Source organism: Manacus vitellinus, unplaced genomic scaffold, assembly GCF_001715985.3.
Source record: "Manacus vitellinus isolate BGI_N305 unplaced genomic scaffold, ASM171598v3 scaffold_0_pilon, whole genome shotgun sequence".
Taxonomy (NCBI): Eukaryota; Metazoa; Chordata; class Aves; order Passeriformes; family Pipridae; genus Manacus; species Manacus vitellinus.
The window spans coordinates 27,629,262-27,654,819 of record NW_021938789.1 but is presented as its reverse complement, the minus strand read 5'-3'; the positions used below and the strand labels follow the sequence as shown (position 1 = coordinate 27,654,819).

General features: G+C 38.9%; 1 protein-coding gene across 1 annotated transcript in view; it reads left to right on the top strand.

The window, feature by feature from the left end:
- The window catches only part of WWC2 (WW and C2 domain containing 2), an 81,948-nt gene that overhangs the window by 49,735 nt on the left and 6,655 nt on the right, over positions 1–25,558 (top strand). The window contains exons 12-22 of the mRNA XM_029959436.1: positions 1,383–1,996; positions 6,064–6,187; positions 8,646–8,726; positions 8,810–8,896; positions 11,852–12,044; positions 13,675–13,839; positions 14,663–14,775; positions 15,771–15,963; positions 17,917–18,081; positions 20,598–20,690; positions 21,776–22,018. Of these exons, the coding sequence (XP_029815296.1) occupies positions 1,383–1,996; positions 6,064–6,187; positions 8,646–8,726; positions 8,810–8,896; positions 11,852–12,044; positions 13,675–13,839; positions 14,663–14,775; positions 15,771–15,963; positions 17,917–18,081; positions 20,598–20,690; positions 21,776–22,018 (2,071 nt within the window). The remainder of the gene's footprint in view (positions 1–1,382; positions 1,997–6,063; positions 6,188–8,645; positions 8,727–8,809; positions 8,897–11,851; positions 12,045–13,674; positions 13,840–14,662; positions 14,776–15,770; positions 15,964–17,916; positions 18,082–20,597; positions 20,691–21,775; positions 22,019–25,558) is intronic.

The following is a 25,558-nucleotide window of genomic DNA, read 5'->3' as shown; positions in this document are numbered from 1 at the left end:
ATCAAAATTTGAGTCTGAGTTTATGAAATTCATAGTCATAACAAAAGAGTAATCAGTTACAACAACCGTAAACTCAAACTCATTGCTCTGATGGGAATTCTAATATTTAATTATTATAGGATCATAGAATCATAGAATTATTTGGATTGAAAGGGACCTTAGAGATCATCTAGTTCCAATCCCCTTGACATGGACAGGCACACCTTCAACTATACCAGATTGCCCAGGGCCCTGTCCTAGGGGGATTCATGATACATGTAACTGGTATTAGGGAAGAGTTTCTCTCACTTCTGGACTATTACCTGGGCTACCAAACCATGTGTCCATTATATTTATTTAGAAAATCCTGAATTTTCTTGCATATCCCACTGGGATACACCGATCAGACACTGTAATGTTTACCTGTTCCCTTAGAAATCAAAATAGGGCTTTAAGAGGAAGAATGTTTTTAAGTGTTCTGTACAATTCCTCTCACAATGTCATACATCCTATTCATTGGATCTAGGCTGGTTTAGCTATTTCAGACATCTCGGCCAGATCCCATAAATGTCATCTTGATTGGTGATTAGTTAGGGAAAGACTATTTTAAATAATTTTTGAAACTGTTTTGTACTCCTGTGGGAAGTCTCTTTGTCCTGTTAAAAGAAGCTTTCTAGTCCAGTGGAAAAATTTTTCAAGTTGATAGTTCTGTTGTTGTTCAGTAAACAACTTTTAAGTGTTTAGAAGGGCCTGCTTGAGTTATTTCCCAGCAGTCCTTCAGAGCCAAGGCAGTGACACTCAGTTTTGCTGGCCTGGCAGGACTCCTTATCTCTTGTTATTGACAAGACAAGATTGCATGTTATAGCCCTTGCCATACTTTATATAGTTGGATTTACTATACATGTAGAGTGTGTGTTGTCTTACAGATGTGAAGCAGCTCTGCTATAAGTTATAGCTGCCATCTTTCCCAGGTGTTTGGTAGGGTGCATAAATTGCTTTAGGGGTGGCAGCACTCCTCTGCTGTCTTAAGCTCCATCTTGGGGATCCCTTTCCTGTCACATTGACCATGTGAGCACCCACATCAGAGTGGATCAGGTCTTTGACGAAATATAGCAGCTGAGAAGGCTGCCATTACTGCCAGACCAGTTTGTCAAATCTGCAACCTTCTCCAGAAGAGAAGGGGCTTGGGCAGCTGGCCATAAGCTGGATAATTTGCCCTGGGGATGTGCAGGTTGGATACACTGGTCTAAACCAGGTATGAGTCCTTAAAAGAACATGATGTCCCCAGCAGCTTTTAGCTGTAAACCTCTATAGTGCAGTTGCAGTCAAGCTTCTCTCTTTGTTCTGTTTTGTGCTGGTTTAGTTTAGTAACATAAGTGTATGTGTTTGTGCTTTCTTTGCAGCCTCTCAGCTAGTACATTATCTGTGTCTTCAGGGAGCAGTTTGGGATCCCTGGCATCCAGCCGGGGATCTCTGAACACATCAAGCAGAGGGTCTCTAAACTCGCTCAGCTCCACGGATCTCTACTATAACCAAGGCGATCAAATAACAGATTTGGACTATCAGTACAAACTTGATTTCATATTGCAAGAAAAAAGTGGTTACATTCCTTCGGGGCCTATCACTACTATTCATGAAAATGAAGTGATTAGTTCCCATGGGAGACTGGGTTACAGTGACTCTCCTTCAGCTGCAGACCATCCCAAATTGACTGAACCTCCCAAATCTGTGACATCACTGTCTTCCAGATCCTCGCTCTCTTCCCTGTCTCCCCCAGGCTCCCCTTTGGTTTTAGAATCTGCATTTTCAGTGTCAGCTCAAAATTCCCCTCTGCATCACCTCACTACGGACTTTGAAGACTCTGACCTTTCGAGTGATTTTGCAGGCATTAGTCTCTGTGAGAACCAAATATTATTGCACTCTGAAGCTGGAGCAGGACCTGAGATTCCTACAGGTGATAAAGATCTTAATGAAGGTGTTAGGCAGCCTCTGCCTTCTCTACATGAAGGAAGTTCAGGTAATTAAAAAATATCTAACGTCAAATGTGTATGTAACATGAAAGCTAACAGCTGGCTCCTGAATGAGGAGGTACCTTGTGTATTTGAAGAGTATCTTGATCAGCACACATTTGCCAGGGTGGGCAGTCAGTAGTCCTGAGTTACCGAACTTCCAGCTTTGGCTGCACAGAGCTGCAGTCACTCTGATTCCATCTACGTTTTTCAATTGCTATCCCAGAAAAAATGTCCATGTATTGCAATCTCTGTCATGAAAAAACATTGGAGGTGGATCCTGAAGGCATGGAGGATGCATGGTGTTCCCAGGTACTGTCAGGATGTACAGACATAGAACAAAAGTACCCTCTTGCTGGTTTTTGGTAACTGGAAATCCGACACTTTGTTTCTCACCGAAGAATAAGTTACATACAAACTGACATCCTCAGTCCAGAGATTTCTGGACTCAGAATTATGTGTGTATGTGTATCTAGTTATTTGAACCTGCTGTCACTGAAGGATCTGCAGTTCATTGTGAGTTGAGGAAGATGGGTGACCACATGCCATGTAAGTTACAGTGAAACTCTCCCCATTTTAAGAAGGTTTTCATAGCTTTTATCTTTTTATCCAAGTTAGAACAGAGCTCCTAAGCTAGTCTAGGTTCCCCCTGTAGCCTGTGGGAAACTTCCAAAAGAATGAGACATCTCATCCTAGACCATACTTCTGTTTTAAGGAATATGGATGAATGATTGTGGGATGAATGATGAGTTAAGGCATCCTTAGTAACTAGTTACCTTTAACTTTGAGGTGGCTGAATTAGGTGTGGTGAATTCTACTTCTGGTCTGCAGTAAAAGCCATCCAACATACTTAATATTGTCAAAACCTTTGGCAGAGCCAGAGCTTCAAAAATGCCAGCTGTTAAGAATTGATGACTTGTGCTCAGTCTTAGAGTGCTCACTTTGCTGCCTTTTGTTAGGGTTGACAGTATGGTATGCTTTCTCTGCATGTCTAGTCTTTTCTAGTGTAATTCTGTGTCATTGTCTTCAAGTATGTTGCAAACTCTTCATGTATACAGAATCACAGAATATGTTGAGTTGGAAGGGACCCACAAAGATCATTGAGTCCAACCCTTAGCCCCACACAGACCATCCACAAGAGTCACACCATGTGCCTGAGAGTGTCATCAAAACACTTCTTGAGCTCTGTCAGGCTTGGTGCTGTGACCACTTCCTGGGGAACCTGTTCCAGTGCCCAACCACCCTCTGGGTGAAGAACCTTTTTCTAATACCCAACCTAAACCTCTCCTGACACAACTTTAGGCCATTTCATCAAGTCCTGTCACTGGTCACCAAAGAGCAGAGATCAGTGCCTGCCCCTCCTCTTCCCGTCATGAGTAAGTTGTAGGCTGGGATGAGGTCTCCCCTCAGTCTTCTCCAGGCTGAACAGACCAAGTGACCTCAGCCGCTCCTCATACGGCTTCCCCTCAAGGCCCTTCACCATCTTTGTTGCCCTCCTTTGGATGCTCTCCAAGAACTTAATATCTTTCTTATATTGTGCCCAAAACTGCACACAATATTCAAGGTGAGGCCACCCCAGTGCAGAGGAGAGCGGGACAATCCCCTCCCTCAACCAACTGGTGATGCTTTGCCTGATGTACCCCAGGACATGGTTTATGTTACACAGTGGCTCTTTTTTCCCAAGAAAGAACTGAGGGAGACAGATTTCCAGCAGCACTGAGCACTGGCAGCCCTAGATGAAACCTGGTCAGTACCTAGCATTCCCAGCTCTGCATTTCTGTGCCTGAATTGTTAGGGAAGCATCTAACTGAGGAGTTAGGGTGTCTTTGAGTAAATACAGCCAAACTCTTGAGGCTGCATTGTCCAGATTTGTTGTCAACTTTGAACCCTTGTGCTTAGCGTTTGCTAGTATTTAATAAAAGTACCTGGGCATATTGATACAGTTATATATTTTAATGAGACATTTGATTTTATTTTTTTAATTCTCTCAGGGAATTGTTGTAATGTCCGTTGGCTAATTATATTACCTTACTGCAGGACTGTAGTAATCTCACTGTTGGCCAGAGCAATGTGGCACCAGAAAAGAAAGGCATGGTGTGCTTAGTAAATGTGAGTCCCCTCTCTGTTCCACTGTGCAGAAAGAAAACAAGAAATTGACTGATGGATGGTGTGAACCTGTGAAATGCAAAGTGAAAAAACATGGAAGGGAAATTTGGGGGCAGGGGGTCATTTTGTCGTTTGTCTTTTCAGGATAGCGTAACACATTTGTTATTTTACTTAAGAGCTGTAGATTGAAACAGTAATTAATTTTCCTGCCTGTATTTCAGCAGCATATCCTTTCCAAATTAGCATCATCTTTCGGTTTGTTTTTGCAGTCTGGCTGCAATTCATCTAGTCTGAGAACTGACTTCAAGGTGGCTTGGAATTTGGGAACACATAGGGCTATGTGGAATCAGAGTTGTTGGTTTTTTTTATTTATTTCTGTAGGTCATTACTTCCACAGGCATTGTGTGGTTGTCTAACATTTTTTAACTTCTCGAGGACCTATTATTCTGGATATTGTCAGGGTGTCTTTTAAGTCTATATGAGTAGGTACTGTTCTAAATTGTAAATTCATCCTGTGATTCTTCATACTGATACTTCCTCAAGTAGGGTCATATACACAATATAAATTATCTTTAAATCTATGTTAAGGCTGCCCAAAACAAGCATTCAGATTTTGATAAGCTGGATACTAATCAATTATGCTTCAATACCTCTAGTTTCCACAGTAAAATAGGCCTCATGGTGAGACTTCTGTACATTAACGAGGTATGGACCTGGGGTTGGTTCAGTGTTTCTAGTCCAGTTTCATTCTTGAAGCTGCTGTGATGGTTAATGGGAAGGTTTGCAACAAACTCAGCTGGAGGCATTAAACCTGCATGGAAAATTTCAGCCCACACACTTAAGTTTGACAAGACAACAAACCTGAATACTACTGACTCTTAACTTGGACGTAGACAAACAGACTTGAAGACAGTATAGCTCGTATTTTCATGTAATCTGCATTGGCTCTCTAGATGCAGTGTTCACCTGCTTCTCTGTCTCTGTCTTTTCTGTACAGGTGAACCCTACAGAATTGCTCCTCTGCACATGTCCCTGCTGTCAGAAACCAAGTTGGAATATCATATAGTTATTCCACAGTCAGTCTCTGTCATTGTCAAAGTCAATTCAGGCTGCTGTAGTAACTCCTAAGGGTAATCAATAAATCATGTCATCACCTTCACCCCTCGCATGGTGAGGCGGAAGGGAAAGAGCACTTCATCATCAAGGAAAAAGCATTCCTACTGCCATAAATAAAAGCACAAATGCAGCAATCAATCATCTAATCTGGAGCCTTAAATTTTAAACATCTTAACAGGATGTAAAGTCATGATTCAGACAGGGATGATAATGCATACCAATATCCTCACCCCTTGGCAGATAAAAGGCCCTCAACTTACTGTGCTGCAGAATGTGGCTTCACTGCATGACACTAGCATATGAATGCGAGTGGAAGATTAAAGCTAAGTAGTCGTTGATAGTAAAGAGACTGTAGCATAGAAAGTTTTTGATGATAGTAAACCAGAGGGGATTTTTCATTTCTAGCAGTTATATCACTGGGGAGAGGGTGTCTGTCTGACTCCTGAATATTTAATAAACATGACACAAGCACTTGGCATGTTGCTGAAGTGTTACCACAGTGCTGAGTATGAACATGGCAAATACAGGTTTAAAGATCAGGATAATGAGAGTTAATAGTGAGGATAATGAAGGATAATAACTAACTCAACAGAAAAGGGTGATGACAGGAGCCTGTTTCTCTGGGAATGAATAATAGTACATTTTCAAGTTCATCAGTCTGGTTTTATCTATAGCCAGAATATGTGGTAACAGCAGTACAGTCTAAGAATGTTTAATGATGTGAAACAAAACTACTCTCTGATACTCAGTTAAGGGTCACTGCTTTCAACTTGACAACTTCCTAAGCTATGCTCTTCTCTCTTTCTGACTATTAATCTCTTTGACTAATATTCATTCTGTTTCCTTTTTGTAGGCGTTAACTTACCACGGAGAGCAGCCAGTCACCTGCTTGAGGAGAAAACAGCTTGTGTATCTGCTGCTGTGTCTGATGAGTCTGTAGCTGGAGATAGTGGTGTATATGAAGCTTCTATGAAACAGTAGGTTTGAGAAATCATGCAAGTCTTTCCACCAGGAAGTTAAATTTATCTGTGAGCAGTTAACGTAGTACCAGCAAAACTCATTAATTGGTCCTGCCTTTTTAGAAATATTTTGTACTTTCAGATGGAAAAGAAGGCATATTTGCCAAACAGTGAAGTTCGATTTGATGATTTGGGTTATTTTTTGTGCTGTAGAACTTGGTTGAGTAGCATTAATATGCTTTCTTATAATATTGGGGTTTCTTTTTCTTGCTAGAAGTGTTCTCAAGAGAAAAGCTGGATTTAAACTTCTGTCATGCGACTGTATTGACACTACTCAGAGTTAGTGTTTTTACTTCTTGGTTTGTTTAGATACAATCTTAAGATTGCATGGCATTTTGTTTGGATGTTTCTTTTTTTGAAAAGAGGCTATAGAAAAGATAAGAAATCCTCAGTTGTAATGTTGGTATTAAAATAATCCAGATTGGGGTTTAATGTTTGCCCTGGTGAACAGGATATAAGAAACATATTTGCTGTTGACAACTTCTACAGGATTCTTTATATTAGTTTATATAGTATTATCTGTTTTCTGACAGTGAGAACAATGAACTTCAGACTGCATAAAAGAAGGTTTGCTAACTATGAGAGAAACAAAAATCTTTATTTTTCACCTCAGTTTTAGCAAGTTGTTGACATTAAGAATTTTATGTCCTTTTGAATATTCAGGGAGATATGTTTTAGCATGATGGTTGCAAAGACATAGATGTGTGTCTTCTCTTGCCAGGCTAAATGCTTTTCTATTAGGACAGTTAAAGGTGCATTATGATACCATAAATGGGTTTTATTGGTATCTTATAAAATTACTTGTCAAGTCTTTCACAAATTAAAGTGTAATAAAAAATAGATGAGAGCAAATAAAAATGCTCAAATACAAAAGGGCTTTCTTCTTTTAGAAAGCCCATTCAATCTCACCTTAGGTCATGGACCCATATTTCACCCTGAACTCTGAATCCTAATATTGGTTTGCTCCATGTCTTCAGTTAGACCTAATGCAACTTCTTAGGCTGAAATAAACTTCCGTCTATTAAAACTTTAACCTTCTCTTGACTAAGTGACCGAGACTCTGTATTTTTGTTCAATAACCACTATTGTCATTGCATTTTGTTTCAATTCTGAGCTGCTGTGATCAAAACTTACTGTCTGCTCCAGTTACAAGTCCAATGTAAGAAACAAGCAGAGATTGGGCTACAAGCTTTGGGTGTTCTGTGGAGCAAGTCATTAGCTGTCCTCTCCAATGACTGTGAGTGATGGGATAGGTGGAAAACACAACAAATTGCTGTCACTACTCAGAAAAAGGGGAAAGATGACAATTGCATCCCCTAAACCTGTGCACAAAAGGACACTATTGACATCTGTGCAAGCTAAGATTTACATACCGACTATTCCATGATAGCTCCAGATGTGGATACTCTTAATTATTACTGAGTAGGAAGTAGTGAAAAGGCAATGAGTGCCTCTGTGAGAGCTGCTTATGTTTAGTAGAAGTGTCTTTATGAACACTGTGTATGGAATGACTTACAACTTGTCAGTTTGCTCCTGACGTTACAATGCAGTGATTTCTGCTCTATAGACCAGTCCTTTGTGTTGGGTAATTTAAGGTAGGGAAGGAAATACACTCACTCTATGAAATTAGCCATCAGCAAGGAAATGTGTGGTAAAAAGAAAACCTCTAAATGCAGAGTCCTAAAATAATGCTGTCATGTCTTGTGAGATGTTGTCTCTGTCATTCTCCACATTTCCTATCTTGATATTTTCTATCTTGATCTTGTTTATTGATCCCAGCAGTCTAGTTTTAAAAATCAATGAAACACATTAATACCACATCCTAACTCAAACCTCCCAGAAAATGACTGGAATTATTTTGCCACATGGATTCCCTATAATTACTTTCAACACTAGATTTGTTCTTCAGCTGCAAGGCTTGTGTCCCTTTGGTTCTTTGAATGCTTCTGAAAACAGGCTCAGAGGAAAGGTGCTTGTTATTTGCACAGAAACCTTTGTATTTTACAGAGCTCTGAAGCTCAGTATTCTCCAAAGCAGTATTTCATATCTAGTTTACATGTGACCTGTGATTTATTACAAATTTTAACTTCCAATTTTGTATTCAGTGAGATAAAGAAGTCCTAAGTACGTATAAGAACAAACAATTCTCTCTTGACTTTTAGTTTGGCCTGCTTCGGTAATCAGCCTAAGGCCTTTCTGAATCATTACTGCAGTTGTTGAATGGTTCCAGCAGCGACTGTCCCCAAAACAGGCACTGCTGTTGTGTAGGCTCTGAAATTCTCACTTGGAGTGCCTGCTGTCATTGAATCAGCCTGTTTAGGAGAATGTGTATATGTTCTGTGTATGCATGCCTTAATTATTGCTGAAAGCTAACTATAATTTTCTGCAATTTGACTATTTGCCTGGTTTTCCTTAGAACAAATGAAACTGAGGACACTGTATTTAGTGAAGATGATCCAACAATTCTAGAAGCTGCTCAGGTACAAATAGGACTCAGGTGAGTGACCAGCAAAGGGAATATTTCTGTTCATACATAAACATGAATTGTAAACTTCCCTCATGTTGTCCTCTCTTTTACAGATATGACCACGACAATTCAAGTTTTGTGATAATCATAATACGACTCAGAAATCTTCCAGCATTTTCTGTACCTCTTGGCTCTAAGGTGTAAGTCAAACAATCACTGAGCAGTAGTGTTGAAATATGAGAGTATAGTAAGAAATTGTAAAAATTCTCCGAAAGAATCAGTTAATTTACTGCTTAACAGCGCTGAAATATATATAAAACTTTTCAAGCTGTAGAAGTATTCAGCTTTTACATATTGTAGCAATGCTGCAAGCAAAAGAAGTTATCGGGAAATTTGCACATTCCACTGAACTGGAATAAAAAGGATTTTTAAGTGGTGTTATATCTAGTGCTTCTAAACATTAGTTTTGTGGGTGCAAAACACCTGTTCTGCAGTTACTAAAAAACATTCTTTTGATACTTTGCCATCCTTTCAGCTCAGAATGTTGTCTTTTTACATTTAAGTGACATTTTGATGTAAAATAATGTTTAAAGTAGTATGTGTCTTCTAAGTGAGCTTTTAAAGGTAAGGGGTAGTTTAATAAATTGTGAGTGGATGTGCACAGTCACATTGAGATACATCATTCCTAACAACTGGAGCTTGGATGGCTGTTAAGAATTAGTTCTTGTGTCAAATTGGACCAACATGAAAAGTCTAAAAGTAAATTACAGTGGAAATCCTATGTAGAAAATTAACAGAAATGCCTGAATATGTTACCACTGAGATTCTAGTCCAAAATTCTCATCTGTATAAATAAGTGCAGCTTTCCCTGGGGACACTCGTACTTGAGTGAGTTTTTTTGACAGACTGTAAGACTATCTTAAACTGTTGAAAAGCTTAATAAGATTGGAATAGAATGTAATCAATCCTTGGAAAATTTGCTTTACTTTCTGGTTCCTTTCCCTTTGTCCCCTATTGCCTTGAATTTGATTGGCAGATAAATAAGAAGCCACTCAATATGGAGAGGTTGTCTTAATGATACCAGCCTGGGTGCTTGCTGGATTTTTCTGTTGGTTTTTTTTAATAACAAATGCTTGTCTACTATCATCCTTCCTTCTCTGACCTGCATTTTTCCTCTGCTGATCTTCCAGATCCACTAACATTTAGCAGAAGAATATAGAAAAACTATAGAAGAAGAAATTGGCACAGCTGAGAGGAAAAGTAGATTATGTAAACTGTCAAAAAGATGTTCAGTAAGATAAAGTTAGGTCAGAGCTGGCATCTTTTTAGGAATTAAACTGTAAAGTTGTAATTAGTAGTCAAGAAGTCTAGACCTGCTGCTGCTAAAAGAGATTTAATTAAATTAAAGCTACACAAACAAGGAGGAAGAAAGGACAGGGTAAAGGCAGGATCTTGCAAATAGCATTTTTTTTCTGTCACTTACCATTGTATGCATATATATGTAACCTGTACAGATACGTACAATAATAAAAATTGGGTCTGGAAAATGATGCTATGTTATAGCTGCATTTCCTAGAACATCAAATTGGATAAATTAGCACTTTGTTGAACCTTTAGACGTGAAGGAGTAGATTTTACATGAGGTGTTACTGATATCTGTTTCCATGTAGAAGCTGTTCACTTCTAGCGTAGGTAGGGCGTAGCTAAGGAGTTACTGTGTCAGGAACACTTTTTCATCAGTTGAGGAGTTGTGGGTTTGTCACAGCAAAATCTGAGGCATTGGTTAACTGTTTAACTTTTTAAATTAAAAGGAAAGTAACCACCCCTGTAAAACAAAGTTTTTAACTGCTTAGTCTATTAAGATGGCTGTTTTCAGTAGACCATGCAAATTGCTTACCTACCTTTATATGAATACAGCAGCAGCATTGCTGGAATCACGTTATGCTACGACTTCACTTCAGGATTGGCTTGTCGTAATGCTGCATACCTTCTATCCAGGCTATACATGCAAACCTAAAAATTTAGATCTTGCTTTTTATCCCAAGAAGTTTGGCATAATTGGGGAATAAAAACTATGCTCAAATTCAAGTAAAAAATCAAATTTCTCACAAACCTAATTTCTTTTGGTTTAATTAATGTAAAACCAAGTTTTTAATAATATTAACAACAGTATGCATGAAGTGAAAAAGTGAAAAGTGGTAGTGCTGTAAATTTTGGAAGAAGTTCTTGCCAGAATTGTTTTCCTTGTCCCACTTTTTCTTCTTGCTTTAGCTAGCTAGCTTCATTGCATTCTATTCTACAGTGAATGTCAATTATATATAAACCCAGTACCAGGAAGAGACTACTGCATGGACACAGAAAAGATATAAAACAATTACTATGCTCATTCATGAGCATATGAGAAACTGTGCAATAGGTAAATAACACATACAAATTGCATTAGAAATGTCTTTACTCTGTTCAGCTGCTGCTAAAGTGAGACTTGCAAGTTAGCTAGTACAACTTTTATCCATGTAATATCTAGCCATATTTGTTACATAAAAAGAATGCAGCCATTTAACAGTTTCAAGCTACTCTCTCTGCTTAAATTTAGGCTTGCAAGATGCATTCTTCTAAGTTGCACTTAATGTATTATGAATTGATTTTGAGCAGCAATGGCCCCTAGTTAATTTGTTCCTCGATTTCCTTCGGTTTTTTTGTCTCTTTGGAGGCTTTGTTTTGTTTGTTTCTTTAGATTAAAAGGTCTCACTACTTTTCAGTGCTGCTTGCATTGTTCTAAGTTTAATTTTTATATCCACCCCGATTTTTCTCATATTTTTAATTAACATTAAGGTTGTGTTTCCTCGCATCTGTGGCATGATCTTCAGTGTTTACGGTACTATACTAGAGGATAAATTTGGATAGAGACAGGAAATAGCTACCTCTCTTGCTACTACCTTACCAGGCACAGAAATTCCTTTTTGGGAAATGTTTCTGCAAGGGGCAAGAGGAGTTTCTCACTCATCTTTGTCACCTCTTTTCCATTCCACCTCTGATTTGTTGCTGTTCCATTTTCTTGCTATGCAGTCCTTTAGTTGATGGGGTCAAGTTCTGTCATGTGTCACCAGCAAGTGCCAGTTTAAATTCAGTGTAGGATTTTGTTTTGTTTCCGGCAGGTATATCAGAGTAGCAGTACTTCCATCCTCAGCTGACATCAGATGTCTATTCCGCACCAAAGTTCATCCTGCCATGGAAACTGTTTTATTCAACGAGATATTCAGAGTAGCCATTTCCCAAGTGACATTACTACAGAAGACACTGAGAGTAGATGTTTGTGCTGTTGGTAGAAGTCATCGGGAAGAATGTTTGGTATGCAGTTTTATTTCTGGCATTTTTGGCATGCATTTGTTTATAGTGTCCCCTCTTATTTTGATGGTCAAGGCTGCTAAAATTCAACAGTACTTGGAGACAAACTCTGAAGCATAACTTAGCTGTTGCTACAGTACTTAAGATACTGCCTTTCTCTGAAATTCCTGATACAGAATCTAATCCTGGATGGCAGTTCTAGGAGGTGTTTTGATAATTCTAACACTGCATTACCTTAACCCTTTTAATTACGGATGGATATTCTGTCTTTGTCATTTTATACGTAAAACCTCCATAAACTTCAATGCAACATTACCTTAATGCTAGATTTTAAAGCAAAAGCTGAAAAAGAGCCACAGGGGGGAAAAAAAAGCAAACCCTCATTATCACAAACTTGTCACAAAGAACAAACTACATTACGTTTTTGCATGTTGTTTTAAATTATATGATGAACACCTTTTTGGTTTTTATGATCTGTAGAAATAATAAAAAGGTATGACATTCATAGATCATCCCATTGGGAACTGTCATGTTTTAAATTTTGTTGTTAATCGTGGTCATCACCTAATCAGTGATGCTCCATTTACTTTCAAATTGCTTTTGCATGGTCTGGTACAACTCAGTTTAGTTTTTCACCATGAGAGTGATTTTAGTAGCACAGTGAGACTTTTTTAGTTACAACAGACTGAAGAGATGCTGGAACCTGCTGGGGTTCATCAGCTCTGACTGCTGGGAACAGCCTCTCACTTTCAGAAATGTAGAAGTTAATTCCTGGGGATGTGTTGACCTTTTTCAGTATGTAAGAGGTTTCCCCTCAGGAAAGGGAAGGGCAGCAGAACAAAAATGGAACAGAATGCAGGATACAAAGGTGAAGAAAAAAACCAACAACAAAAACAAAACAAAACAAAAAAAACCCAAACAAACACGGAAGGCAAGGGTTAATCACAAGATCAAATGAAAGAGTTGGAAGTACCATCCCCAACAGAAAGCCCTGGGCAACATGACCAGAGTCTTGGCAAGAACTATGTGTGCAGCCCAGTAGCTGTGGAGATAATTTGCCAAAGAATAGAGGATTTTAATCTCCAAGGCACAGCCCAAACATGTGTACTTCAGAAGCGTTCCCAGAGTACCAACTCAGTGAATGTCAGTGCTTGTCCAAATGAAAGGGTTTCTTAATCTTTTACTGTCTTTTAATCTCCTCCTTCACTGGTTAGAGCAAACAAGGTCATCCATTATTTGCCACATGGATGATTTTTGTGGTGGGACAACTAACAATTGTTTCCCCATGAGTTGGTGCTACAGGCTTCATTGGCACAGGTTTTCATAACTGAATGCAGCAGAAAGCAGGTGTGTGCATTACAGTAACAGAGAGGGCAGTGTGTGCATGTGGGGAGAAATTCTGCGGACTGAAATAAAGGATGGCAGAATGGACAATATGAAGGACTTTTCCATGAACTTCTATTTGTTTATTTTGACTGGAAGTGGATGGAAGTGGAAAATTGTACAGATAAAAAGGGAATTAAGATTCATGTCAAATTTGTCCTGTTTTACATGGTAAGTACTGTAGAATTTATTTTCAGCTGTTTTGTAGAGAACAGAACAAAGTAAAACTTTTCTTCCCCTTTTTGTGCAGGCAGGAACTCAGATCAGCCTGGCAGATTTATCATTTTCGGATGAGACCTGTACTCTCTGGTACAACCTGTTGCCTGGCAAGCAAATTCCTGGCAAAAAACCCAAGGAACAAAATGATGAATGCATCTTTCTGTTAAGCAAGCAGTCACTGCACTCGCTGGACTTGGTGAGCAATGGGTTGGCTATTACTGCAGCAGCAAGAAAAAATCCAGACACTCCAATTGTACCATTGCATTGTGATTATTTGAATGTGTGAATTCAAATACATCCTCCCCTGAAGGTCCAAGGCCCTGTTTCATGGGCAGTTTTGTCTAGAGTGACTTTGTGTGTGAGTAGTTCCCATGTGGGGTGTCAGACTCTTTAGCCAGGGGGATATGGCAGATGCTTTTTAATGGGATACAAAATTGCATTCCAATTTGAAACACTTCGACTGTGTTTCTTTATAAAAAGAATATTATTGAAGAGCATCCTAAAGTTTACCATTTATTTTCATATGCCCAGATATGAATACCCACATCAAAAATGTCAGTTTATTAACTATTTGAATCTGCTTATTTAAAACCATTGCACTTAAAATGCTGTTTATGCAAAACACATACTAATTCTTCTGGTTAAAGAAGCTTTTCTGCTTTAATACCTTCTTAAGAGAACTGCATTAAAATGTAACTTTGAAGAGCACTCTTTTTTCACCTCAGGATATTACAAGTATGAGAGGGAAGAAGAGAAAATACATTAAAGTATGAAAGGAGCATGTTTGATTGCATTATTGTTTTAAAACCAGTCTATTTTTGGTTGATATTTACTCTATAAAAACAATAATTTAATGTGCTATACACTGACAATTCAAACACTTTTTACTTGTGAACTGGGTCATTGTTTCTGCTGACATCAGGGAGCAGCAAGGTAATGCAGCTCTTGCAAGAGTTGTCGGGTTTTTACCTGTTATGTGTCACTCAATTCTGGTTTTATCTTTTTTTCCTTGTGAGCAGGATGCTGTGTCAGCTCTGCTGGAGAGGACATCTGCTGAGCTGGAAGCAGTAGAACACGAGCTGGCTGAAGATGATGAGGAGGAACAGGAGCAAAGGGGCTCTGAGAAAGACTGGTAAAGCCACTTTTCCTCCCTCGTTGTTCGTGCCTGAATGATTCGGCTCATTCTTCCAATTCTTAGACAAACAAAAGGGCTGTACTTTTGGAGATTATAGACTTGTAGAATGGTTTGGGTTGAAAGGAACCCTTAAAGATCATCCAGTCTAACCCCCTTACCACTGGCAGGGACACCTTCCACTTGACTGGGTTGCTCAACGCCACATCCAACCTGGCCATGAACGTTCCCAAGGACAGGACACCCACAGCTTCTCTGGACAACCTGTTCTAGTGCCTCACCACCACTGGAATTGGAGTCAAGCCTCATTCTCTTGTGTGGTCAATTAATTCATGTTCTTCTAGGTTTACAGTGTTTTGGCTGCTCTATTAACTCCTGCTACCAATGCTCCTCCATTCCATGTAAACCTATGAAACCACTTGGGCAGTCTAAGCCACTGGAGGTGTAGCAAAATGTCTCATGTTATAGTTGCATTAAGTGTGATAAGCAACTAATAGGATTTGAAAAGAGAGCTGCTGTCTGGCAGAGTCAGTGTGGGTGTGCTTCTATTGGTCTTGGTTTTGGAGAAACTGAGCTTTCCCACGAAACAGATATCTTGCTGAATTGCTATTTGAGTTCTCTTATTGTGCAGTTTTTTAGCTGCAGTGTAGAAGTAAATACATGCTTTATTATGGGGGAGGGGGAGACACACTTGTTTGTTTTATTAATTTATTATAATGAAATTCTTTCAATGTTATCAACATTACAGCCACTAAATGTAATGCAGTGTTGTTATAATGATCTCGAGGGTGAACTGTAGTAGCACTTCTTGAGTTTTGCTGGAGGCTGCAATAAAATGTGCCTTCACGTGAAGTTAGTGGAAGCATTTGGATGACAGTTGTTTTCCCTGTCAGGAAAATGCATACTTTATGAGTGCAGGTCTAGGCCTTCTGATATCTTTCTCTGGTGAACTTTTTCACTTTGAGAATAAACCTGGGTTACTTCTGTTCATACAGGCTAGAGATGCTCACAGAAGCCTCTGATGAAATTGTGGACGAAGAGGAAGACAGCATTAAGCTGGCAGTAGAAGGCAGCTGTGCTGATGACATGGGGTTACTCATCGATGCACCAGAAACAAATGAAAACAAGGACAGAGAGAACACCGATGAGGCTCATGGGGGCCAGCAAGCTGCTGTAATACTAACACTGGTGAGTATCTGAAAATTTACATTCCTCCATTATCTTGCTGTGTCTGAAGATCTATTTCTGAGCAGTTAATATAGAAGTCTGCTGTATCTGAGCATTTACAATTTGATGTGGCCTTTGCTGTAGCAGTAATCAACATGTACTTGTAGTGAAGTCAGTGTGGTCACTTCTGAACTACAAAGAGGATATTTAACAGACAAGCTAGGCAGAACTTCTAAGTCCAAAATAATTAACCAAAACTCTATCTTCACTTTTTTGTTGCATAGGGAGAATATTCGAAATACAAGTGCAGTTCAGTAGCTTCAGCTTGTACACATTTAAAATATTTCTGCATATCTGTTACATTGTTTCCTTTTTTTTCCCCCTGATTCATCTGATAAACAGGGGGAAAGACAAAACAGGGGTCAAGATCTTTAAACCAATGCAGGGATTTCTTTATTTCTTCCTTCTGTTTTAGGGTGTGAAATACAAAAACCAGCTTAGCAGAGAAAAGGATGGAAGATTAATGAGCAGAAAACTCAAAAATGTGTGTTAAACTGTGTACTATGGAACTACCCAGACACTGCACAAAACAAATTCTAATTCCATGTTCTTGGTAATTGTTGTCTTTAAATTATATTCCACTTTCCTGGAAGCACTTTTAGTAACTTTTTAGTAAACATATCCCTGATGTAGTAGCACACACTCAGAAATAAAATTTTTGGAACCTTTCGGCACCTTAATAAGAACACTATTGCAAGTGTTAAACCCACAGGCTCTGTAAAACAGCAGAGGTAAAAACGTGAAGAGTGACATCTTGTTCCTTCAACTTTGTGACAATACAAAAGTTCAACACCTCAGTGGGATTGCTGGAAATTGTAATTAACTTGCAATTAACATGGCAAGATGCCAAATGAGCTAAGGCCATGGTATTAAAAGGACTGACAGTCTGCTGGGTAACAAGCAAATATAGATCAAAGCCCTAACTTGGCAAGGGGAGACATCAAGGACAACATGGGAAGGTTAGACACGCACACAAGTACTTTGCTAAGCCTGGGCTGGATGGACCTGAACAATGAGTGAAAGACGTAGCAGACACCATTGCACAGTATAGATCTTTGTGTGCCAGATCCTCTTGGGGTTGCAGTTGTGCTATTTAGGTCACTGTATTTATCATGTGCACTTTGAAAACGATGAACCTCATTAAATTACCAAAGTTGAAGAAAAAGCCCTAGTGCACATCAGTAACATTGGATGTTCCAGCTACTGCAGAACTTGGTCTAGCCTGGCAGTCAAGATAATTGCAGTATGTAAGCAAGCACAGGCCATGCCATCTACAGAAGTGGGAGTACCTGAGGCTCCCTGTGGCACATGTGGGGCAACTGCAGTAGGCAGCAGGCCATGCTGAGGGACAGCAGACAGCAGGGTCTTTTCCCTGGGTTCACAAGGCTGGTGAAGCTCTGCAGATTGCCATAAAGCAGCCCTGCTGCTGAGATTTGGAATGCATGGCAGTATGTCTGGAAGAACCTGAGCAATATAACTTTCCCAGCTGCCCCCTTTCAGTGTGCACAGGCACCATCTCTAACATGACAGAACTTTGGTCTTCTGCAAAATACAAAATAAAATAAATATAAATGCACAAGAATAATATCTGCAAACAGCAAAGTAAAACATTTGTTGCACTGTGGTTGCATCAGACCATCTGTCTGGCAGCAAAGGCCTTTTGGCAAAAGCTTTGGTTTTATTGGCTACAAAGAATACCTTCAAAGTCTCTCCACACAATGTTAAGCCTTTTGAGAATTTTGTGTTTCTTTACTTAATATAGCTTCTCTGTAAATGCAAGATGCTTTTTGCTGCTAACCTTTTTACATTTACTGCAAAATAACAAGAATGCTTGTAAAATCCAAAGGCACAAAAACTATGTAGTGACATGTATCTGGATACAGTAGGTCTTTTAAACTAAATTTCATTTCATAGGTTGATAAAGAGACCAACACTGAGGAATCGATTAATGAGAACACACCAGTCCGACCCAAGGACAGAGCCAGCTGGAGCTCCAGACAGCGTCCCTTTGTCAGGAACAGCATGATAGTGCGCTCACAAACCTTCTCTCCAGGCGAACGGAACCAATACATCTGTAGGGTAAGAGGAAAAACACTTGGAATGAAGAGCTATTAACCGAAGAGTCATTTAACTTCTTGGGAATGAAGCATTAATGACAGTGAGTCATGTACCAATTTTCCCTGCAAGAAGCAGAGCCTGTGCTTTCTCTAGAGTCTTTCTTTCCCTAACTGACCTGATGCATACTAGAATTGACTTTCAGCAGAGTTGCACACTCTTGCAAAACATCTCTACTAGGGAAAAAAATACATCCTATTGGAGACAAGTAACACAGATGCCTGTGCTGGCTCTCTTCAAAAAGTGTGTTTCCCTGCACATCAGCAACTACAACACTCATAGCAAAATAATTTGTTAAAACATGAAATAGAATTCACTGTAAAATGCCATTGCATTACCATATTTTAGTAATGCAACCATTTAAGGGTAACAGTGTGGAAAGAGCTCAGTCATCAATTTTAAATATCGCTTTGTATCTCAACTGGTTTTAAATCTATGCAGCCCAAATCCTGCTGTAATTGCATCTTTGAAAGATGTGCAAGTGCTGCCTCAGGGCTGGGTTTTAAACATGGCTTTGGCAGCTAAGTTCCCAGTCTCTCTAGATCTATGGTAGTGTGGAAAAAAGAGATTTAAATTGTCAGCCTTGTTGCTGTTAAACTAACTGTAAAACTTGTGTGTTTAAAGATTTAAGCATGGATTACCAGCTCTATAGATTTTAATTACAGATAGCCTAGAAAAGGCAGTTTATTTTGATCTTTAGTTTCCACAGGTTGCTCATACAAGTATGACAGGTTTGGGGTTTTTTTTAATAATACTTATGCTTTAATTCTCCGGTTCAGTTAGAGGCAGTTATCTTAATCATTTGGGAACATTAAAGTTGATCACTTCTCTGTGATTCTCATTGGCCTAAAAAAAATAGATTGATAGTCAATACCTACATACTTAAATAACTATTCCATATACCCTCCAGAATGAAACACAGCAGATTGTTTTCTAACAGTCTTCACATAATTTGCATATTTGCATTATTGGCTGAATTCAGAACCTAGCCTTCATCTTAATTCCTGTATTAGAACTTAATTCCTAAATGGAAATTAGTAGTATTGGCAAAACGTGTAGCCTTAGCTTACTGCCTGTGTAGGTCCTCAACAGGAAGAAAAACTAGTTGCTCTGGTAGTTTAGTTAGTGTAAATTCTAGCAGTTTTTCCATCTGCAAAAGTGTTGGGCTTTTGTATCTTTGAACATTGCTACATACCTGCTGCCAGAAGCCAGAATAAGAAAAAAAGCTTTCCTTGAATAAACAATTTTTTTTCTCGTTGTGTATGGTATTGCCTGGAAGCAAAGTGCCCTGGGAAAAAAACACCTTTGCACAGATGAATGTTTTGCAGTTTCAGAAATTCTTGTTGTCCACTGCTGGGGCTCCAGAGTGGGCACTGTAGCTGCAACCAAATTCACAGGGAGGGTGGAACAGTGTGAGTCTCTCCAGTCCCAGACCTCAGTTTGCATATCCAGCCTTGCTTTTTGGTGCTGTACAAGAGGAAATCACCTGTTGGATACACTCTGGTGAGCTGTCAGCTGCTCTCGATTCAGAAGTGATGGCCTGGCTTTAAGAGAGCACCTACTCTCATATGATGTTCAGAAAACACAGAGATCTTGGAGGCCTAAAGGACAGAACCAAAATCTGTTGGCGCCTTTAAAAAAAATCCCTTGAAAAGTGCTTAAAGAATATCAGTGATGACAGCTGCGTCTCTGTATCCAGGGGTAGCTCCTAGTAGTGGCTTATGGTAAAAAGACAGATTTGTCTCTTGAGAGGTGTGCTTGTATTGCAAGAGGTTGTGTTTCTCACCCTTAGCTCTCAGCCAGTCCTGTGTAAGCACGCTTTAGGACTCTGGCTTCACATACTGAAATGTTAGCAGAGTGATTCTTTTTGTCTGTCCTTCTCTGAAGAGGAAAAATACATATCCTGCAGAGAGATGCTTCTGTTTTCTCTGGAGGTTACCACCTGTCAGATGCCAATGCATCTAACAGTCACTCTGCACTGATGGATATGGAACTAATGCTGAAGTTAAGAAGAAGCTACTGCTGAGCTGTGGCACATAATTTTGAGAGGCAGGAAGTGCTTCTGAGGGAAGCTGTAGGCACACCTGTATTTGTTACAAATAATACAAAAATACTGCTTGTTGGACAGATGCATGTCTACAGTAATTTACCTTCCCTGTAGTAATTCATTAAAAGCCTGCCCCAGGTAAGTGAAATTCATAGTTTGTATCTGTCAGTACCTAATAACCATAGTTACCTTCCTTGCATTCCTAAAGAGTCCACTTGCTCTTTACTTACTATTAATTCAGTAAGATCAATAGTTGTCTTGTGTAGGATTAGAATTTTGGAGTAGATGCTGATTCTAGTTGCAGATTTTTTTACTTTATACTAAGAATACAACCTACATGTATATCAACACTGAGGTTCTCTTGACTGGGTATTTTGACACAGATGTATATGAATGTCCTTTATTTCTCTTTTTGTTGTGTACATTTTCACAGTTGAATCGAAGTGACAGTGACAGCTCAACACTAGCCAAAAAGTCTCTCTTTGTAAGAAATGCCACAGAACGACGGAGCCTAAGAGTTAAACGGGTATGTGCTCTATTAACAGGACATGGTTTAGGACAAAGTACAGGGAGAGAAGGAATACCAAACAACTTAAAGGATATGCTTTATTGAAAGTTTTTCAGCAAAACCAGTGCAAGTACCACGTGTAGTACTGTAGTTTCACATTGAAATCTTAACACAGTGGTCCCAGTCCTACATCTTCGCTCTCCAACAAAGCGTGTGCTGTTTTAGTTGTGGCTGAAGCCAGCAGGCAGACACTGCTGCTCAGCATCATGGCATTTGTTGTTGAACGTGAGTTACTGCCAAAGGGATCTGGGTTAAAGAACCTGAGTATTACAAAGTCACACAGGGAGGCTTATACTGCACAAAAGTCAACGCTAGCAACGTACATCTGAAGCAAATTTTGGTGGAAATTTCAAGGATTTAGATGTCCTTTTAAAGGGATTCACTCTTTTCCAAGTGTTCAAGTAGAAAAAGAATTGAAGAACAAGAGAGTAAGATGCTGTTTCTCTTGCATGAAATTAATTCTTACATAAATTGAGAGAGTTATATTTTGATCTTAATTGTAACTAGAAAAATAGTCCCATGGAAGGCATGTTACCAGGTAGCAAGATTGCATTTTGCATAGAAAAGAAATACTAAATAGTCTGGGATGGCTTCTCCTGCCTGACTTACTCATATGAAAAGTCACTGTGAAAGGACAGTAAATACTGTGAAATACGCTGAAGAAATGCATGTTTACGGAGTTTGTAACATTGTGTGTTTGGTTAGGCCTTGAAAAAGCAAATGTTTATAAAAATAAATAATGTAATTGAAATCTATGGGGAAATATGTGTAGTGTTGGGTCTCCTGGCAGTGTCATCCTGGGGATCAGAATGTTTTTATTGGTTTTAATCTATAAAATGTGCATCTGGTTGGAGAAACTTTCGCATTTATTTTTAGCTAGTGACTGAAGAAAAATTCCAGGATACATGAATTTTTGTACTTAAAAAAAAAAGACTGCTAAAGAAAAACAAAAATAAAATTTGAGCTTTTCTGACTGTATTATGTCAAACCCTCCTCTAGCCTTTCTATATGTTAATTTTTATTCTGTTTCCCAAATGATCCAGCCTGTTTGCCAGCCGATCATGCGAAGAGCTACGCAAGAATGCCCCGTACGCACTTCCCTTGACTTGGAGCTGGATCTCCAGGCGTCACGCACAAGGCAGAATCGTCTGAATGATGAGCTTCAGGCCTTGCGGGACCTTAAACAAAAACTTGAGGAAATGAAAGGCAGAGGAGAGGCAGACCTTCCCCTGTGTGTGCTAGAGGACGAACGTTTCCAGAAACTCTTGAAACAAGCTGAAAAACAAGTATGAGCAGGTTCAGATATGTGTGAATAAGTAGGCATATATGCTCCTAACTTTGCCTTAAATTTACTAAGGAATTTGGTCAATCGTGTTAAAAGATTTTTACAGAAGCTGACATTTGACTAAATACACCTCTGAATTACATAATGTAAACTGTTTCTTTACTGGTCAATACTACAGCATTTAAACCTATAATTTTAGGTAGTATTTTTCTAGTGCCCTCTAAATACTTTAGTAATTCAGAGTAGCAGTTCTATTATTTGGAGTAATAGTTGTGGTTGCTGTAGTAAAATAACATTTACTTAGAAGTTAATTTAAAATTCTTACGTTCCAACCATACTTCTACAGACTTGTGTATGCTCTCTATCCTTCAGCGTCGTTTGGTTTGCAGGCTGCACAGAACTTGTATTCAAAAGATGCTTGTAACAGGTAGAGAGAGGCAATGACCATTACTTAGAGTGGTAAGGGCATGTGTAAAAGGCTTATTTCTTTATTCAGGACATAAAGAAAATTTTGGCAAAGGAAAGCCAAATTCTATTTTCTATGCAATGGTCCCTAAAACAATATAAGTATATATGCACTGCCATAAGGTAGGAAGATGCCCTCATGTGAATAAAAGAGAAGAAACAGGATAGAAGAATGAGATGCAATGGTAAGAAGTTGGGATGTGGAAAATTCCAACAAGATACATCAAAAAGATGTTGTAGGGGTTTTGTTATGTTTTTCGAAGGTTGTTTGTTTTTTTAAATCATTAGGGAGATCATAGACTGGAATAGGGGCCTAGAGAGGTTGTTAGAGGAGGAAAAAACCCAACCAAGCAAAAAAACTTCCACTCAACGTGCACAGTTGGAGGTATTCATGACCTAACTGCTCTAGCATCACCTACTCTGAGCTGGAGCTTGGAGTGTATGCCCTCTGGAGCCCCTTTCCCATCCATGGCAGTCAATGTACACCAGTTTTCCATGAGGGCAGGTTGTGAGTGACAGCCAGGAAGGGTCTGTTCTCTTTAGCTATTTATGGTTGATAGAAATTAGTGTTTTGATGACACCAAGCTATTGAGAGTAGTAAAAATGGAAACTTTTTCGTAAGGTGCAGAGGTCCTCCTAATATGTAAGCAATAGTTGTTGGAGTTCTTTTGTTGGTTTGGTTTTTTTTTTTAAAGCTAAATGTCAGTAAATAGCCTTGTGTAGAAGAGGGAAGGGTGATCCTAATGTTTACATATACAAAGAGGAGCTCTGAATTAGATGTTAGGAATGCAAGACTCTGGATGTAAGGAACAAAAACATCAGCAAAAACATCACAGCAATCAGCAGATGTCGAAAAGCAAATAATACAGGAATGAGTAAGAAAAGAATTTAGAACAAAACAAATACTGTTATGCCTGTAACTTAAACATTATTCATTTCTTGTTCCCCTAAACTACAGAGGGTCAACAAGGATGGTCAAAGGAGGAAACAGCTTTCATGTTAGGAGTGGCTAAGTAGCTACAACTGAAGTGTATACAATCACGAGTGAGATGGAGGAAAGCAATAAATCATTGTCTTTTATTCTACAGGAAGTAGAGAATTGAAGAGGTGGCAGCTTAAATGCAAGCAAACGTAGCACAACATTCAGAAACTAAAAATGTTTTCGACAGAACATTGAGTGCTGCAAGTTTGCACAGGTTCAAAAGTTTATGATTTTATAAATTTTATAAATTCATGGAAGAAAAATACATCAGAGGTCATTAACTGTAATGTTACCATATACTTCAAGAAGCCCTCGAATGTCTAACAGCTTAGGAAACAAAACCTTCTCCCAATATGTTCTCCCAACCCTGTGTTTATGCTCTGTTCTGTCTTCCTGTCTCTCTTGGTATCTGCTGTTCACTATAGTTAGTGGAGTTCTAAAATTACTATAAAGCACTAGTAGAGTTTAGGCTGAGCACTGACAAATGTCAGAAAATACCTTGGGCAAAATGGGGTAGAGTGCAGTGTTAAAACATCACACAGTGTAACTGTGGGTTTTTTACCATGTGAATTCACTGAATGAATGTGATCTACATTTTAATCCATAAAAATAGTAGCTTATAGAAAAGAAGTATAGCTAAATTAATTCAGTTCATAGTTTATATCTAATGGTGGATGCAGGATAGAAATGATAATTTCTGATTGTTTAATTTAAAACTACTCCCACTCTAAAGCTATTCCCACTAGAACATAGTATGACTCTGCAACATTTAATATTATGAATCCTTTGGATTTGTGGTTTATTTCAGCTGACTCTTTCAAGGCAGCAGATAAGTTTGTCACATTTTATATTGCTGGTGTCAGTGATCGACAGCATTACACACACTGCCGTGAGGAATAAGGGCAATAATATACATTCCTAAAATATATAGAGGCAATAGCACAGCATCAAAGTCCTCTTTTCAAAGGTAGAAGTCAGAACAATGATCACAGTCACTCCACCTCTTTGAAGAGTGCTTACAAAGTTTCTAGAAATATTTCTACCCTTAAAATTGTTGCCTTCCCCTGTGGAGCGAAACAAGCCTGAGAATGCTGTACTCTGCTGTCAGTGTTTCCTCTTGGGTTAGCAAAACACAGCAGCCTCGAGAACATTGTCATAGATTATTTTTTAGATCCTGCAGGCATTATAATGGCACAGACTAATGCAGCAGCTGGAAACGCCAGAGAAATTGAGAGAGTCTCAAGTGGAAAATGAAACCGCAGATGTGGGGGATGTTGAAAATCAGTGGCTGCTTGCTAGCACTCAGTTACTCTGCTTGAAGCCAAATACAGAGACTCCATACCTTCCCTCCCCTTCCTACCACACCTTCCTAAGTACAGCAAGTATGTAAAGCCCACTAATACCTGCAGATCAGAAAACAGTAGGTAATTCTGTGCACCAGAAGCATTTTCTCTTGTTTAGATTGGATTTTTGTGAGAAATCATGCAGTGTTTTGAAGTTTGTCTTAACTCCTCATACAAGTAAGTTTTCAGACACCTGCTGTCCTCTGAAGGACTTCTTCGTTTATATCCAAAGAGATTCCTGTAAAGATCTGTATGTATCTTCTTTATTTCTTTTCAGTACATCTTCTGTGTAGAGGTAACCTGTAGTTGTCATTAATACCACAAGTATATTCTTGTTCCGGTGTTTTGGTGTTTAGCACAGTTACAATTTTTCCTTAGATTCAGTTTCTTCTATACAAAAAACATGGAAGAACGGGACAGGAAATAGTGTTTTAGCTTTAATTTTTATAGTGTTTCTTCTTTGTCATCTTAAACTAATTTAAGCTTAAACTAAGCCCAGATAGAGGATTCCAGTCTGCAACTGGAATCTGCACTTATTTTTGGTAGATAAGCGCCAGATTTTTGGGACTTATTGAATTAGTGTACTTTTTTATTAGTGTACATTTTATTAGTGTACTTTTCCATATTTTATATAGATCACTCAAGAAACATGATGCAAATGCAAACACAGTCATGTACTTACTTTCTCCTATGCATACTCCCAGAGACATTGGGCTGAAATCCAAGTTTCTCTGAGAGCATCCTGAAAAAA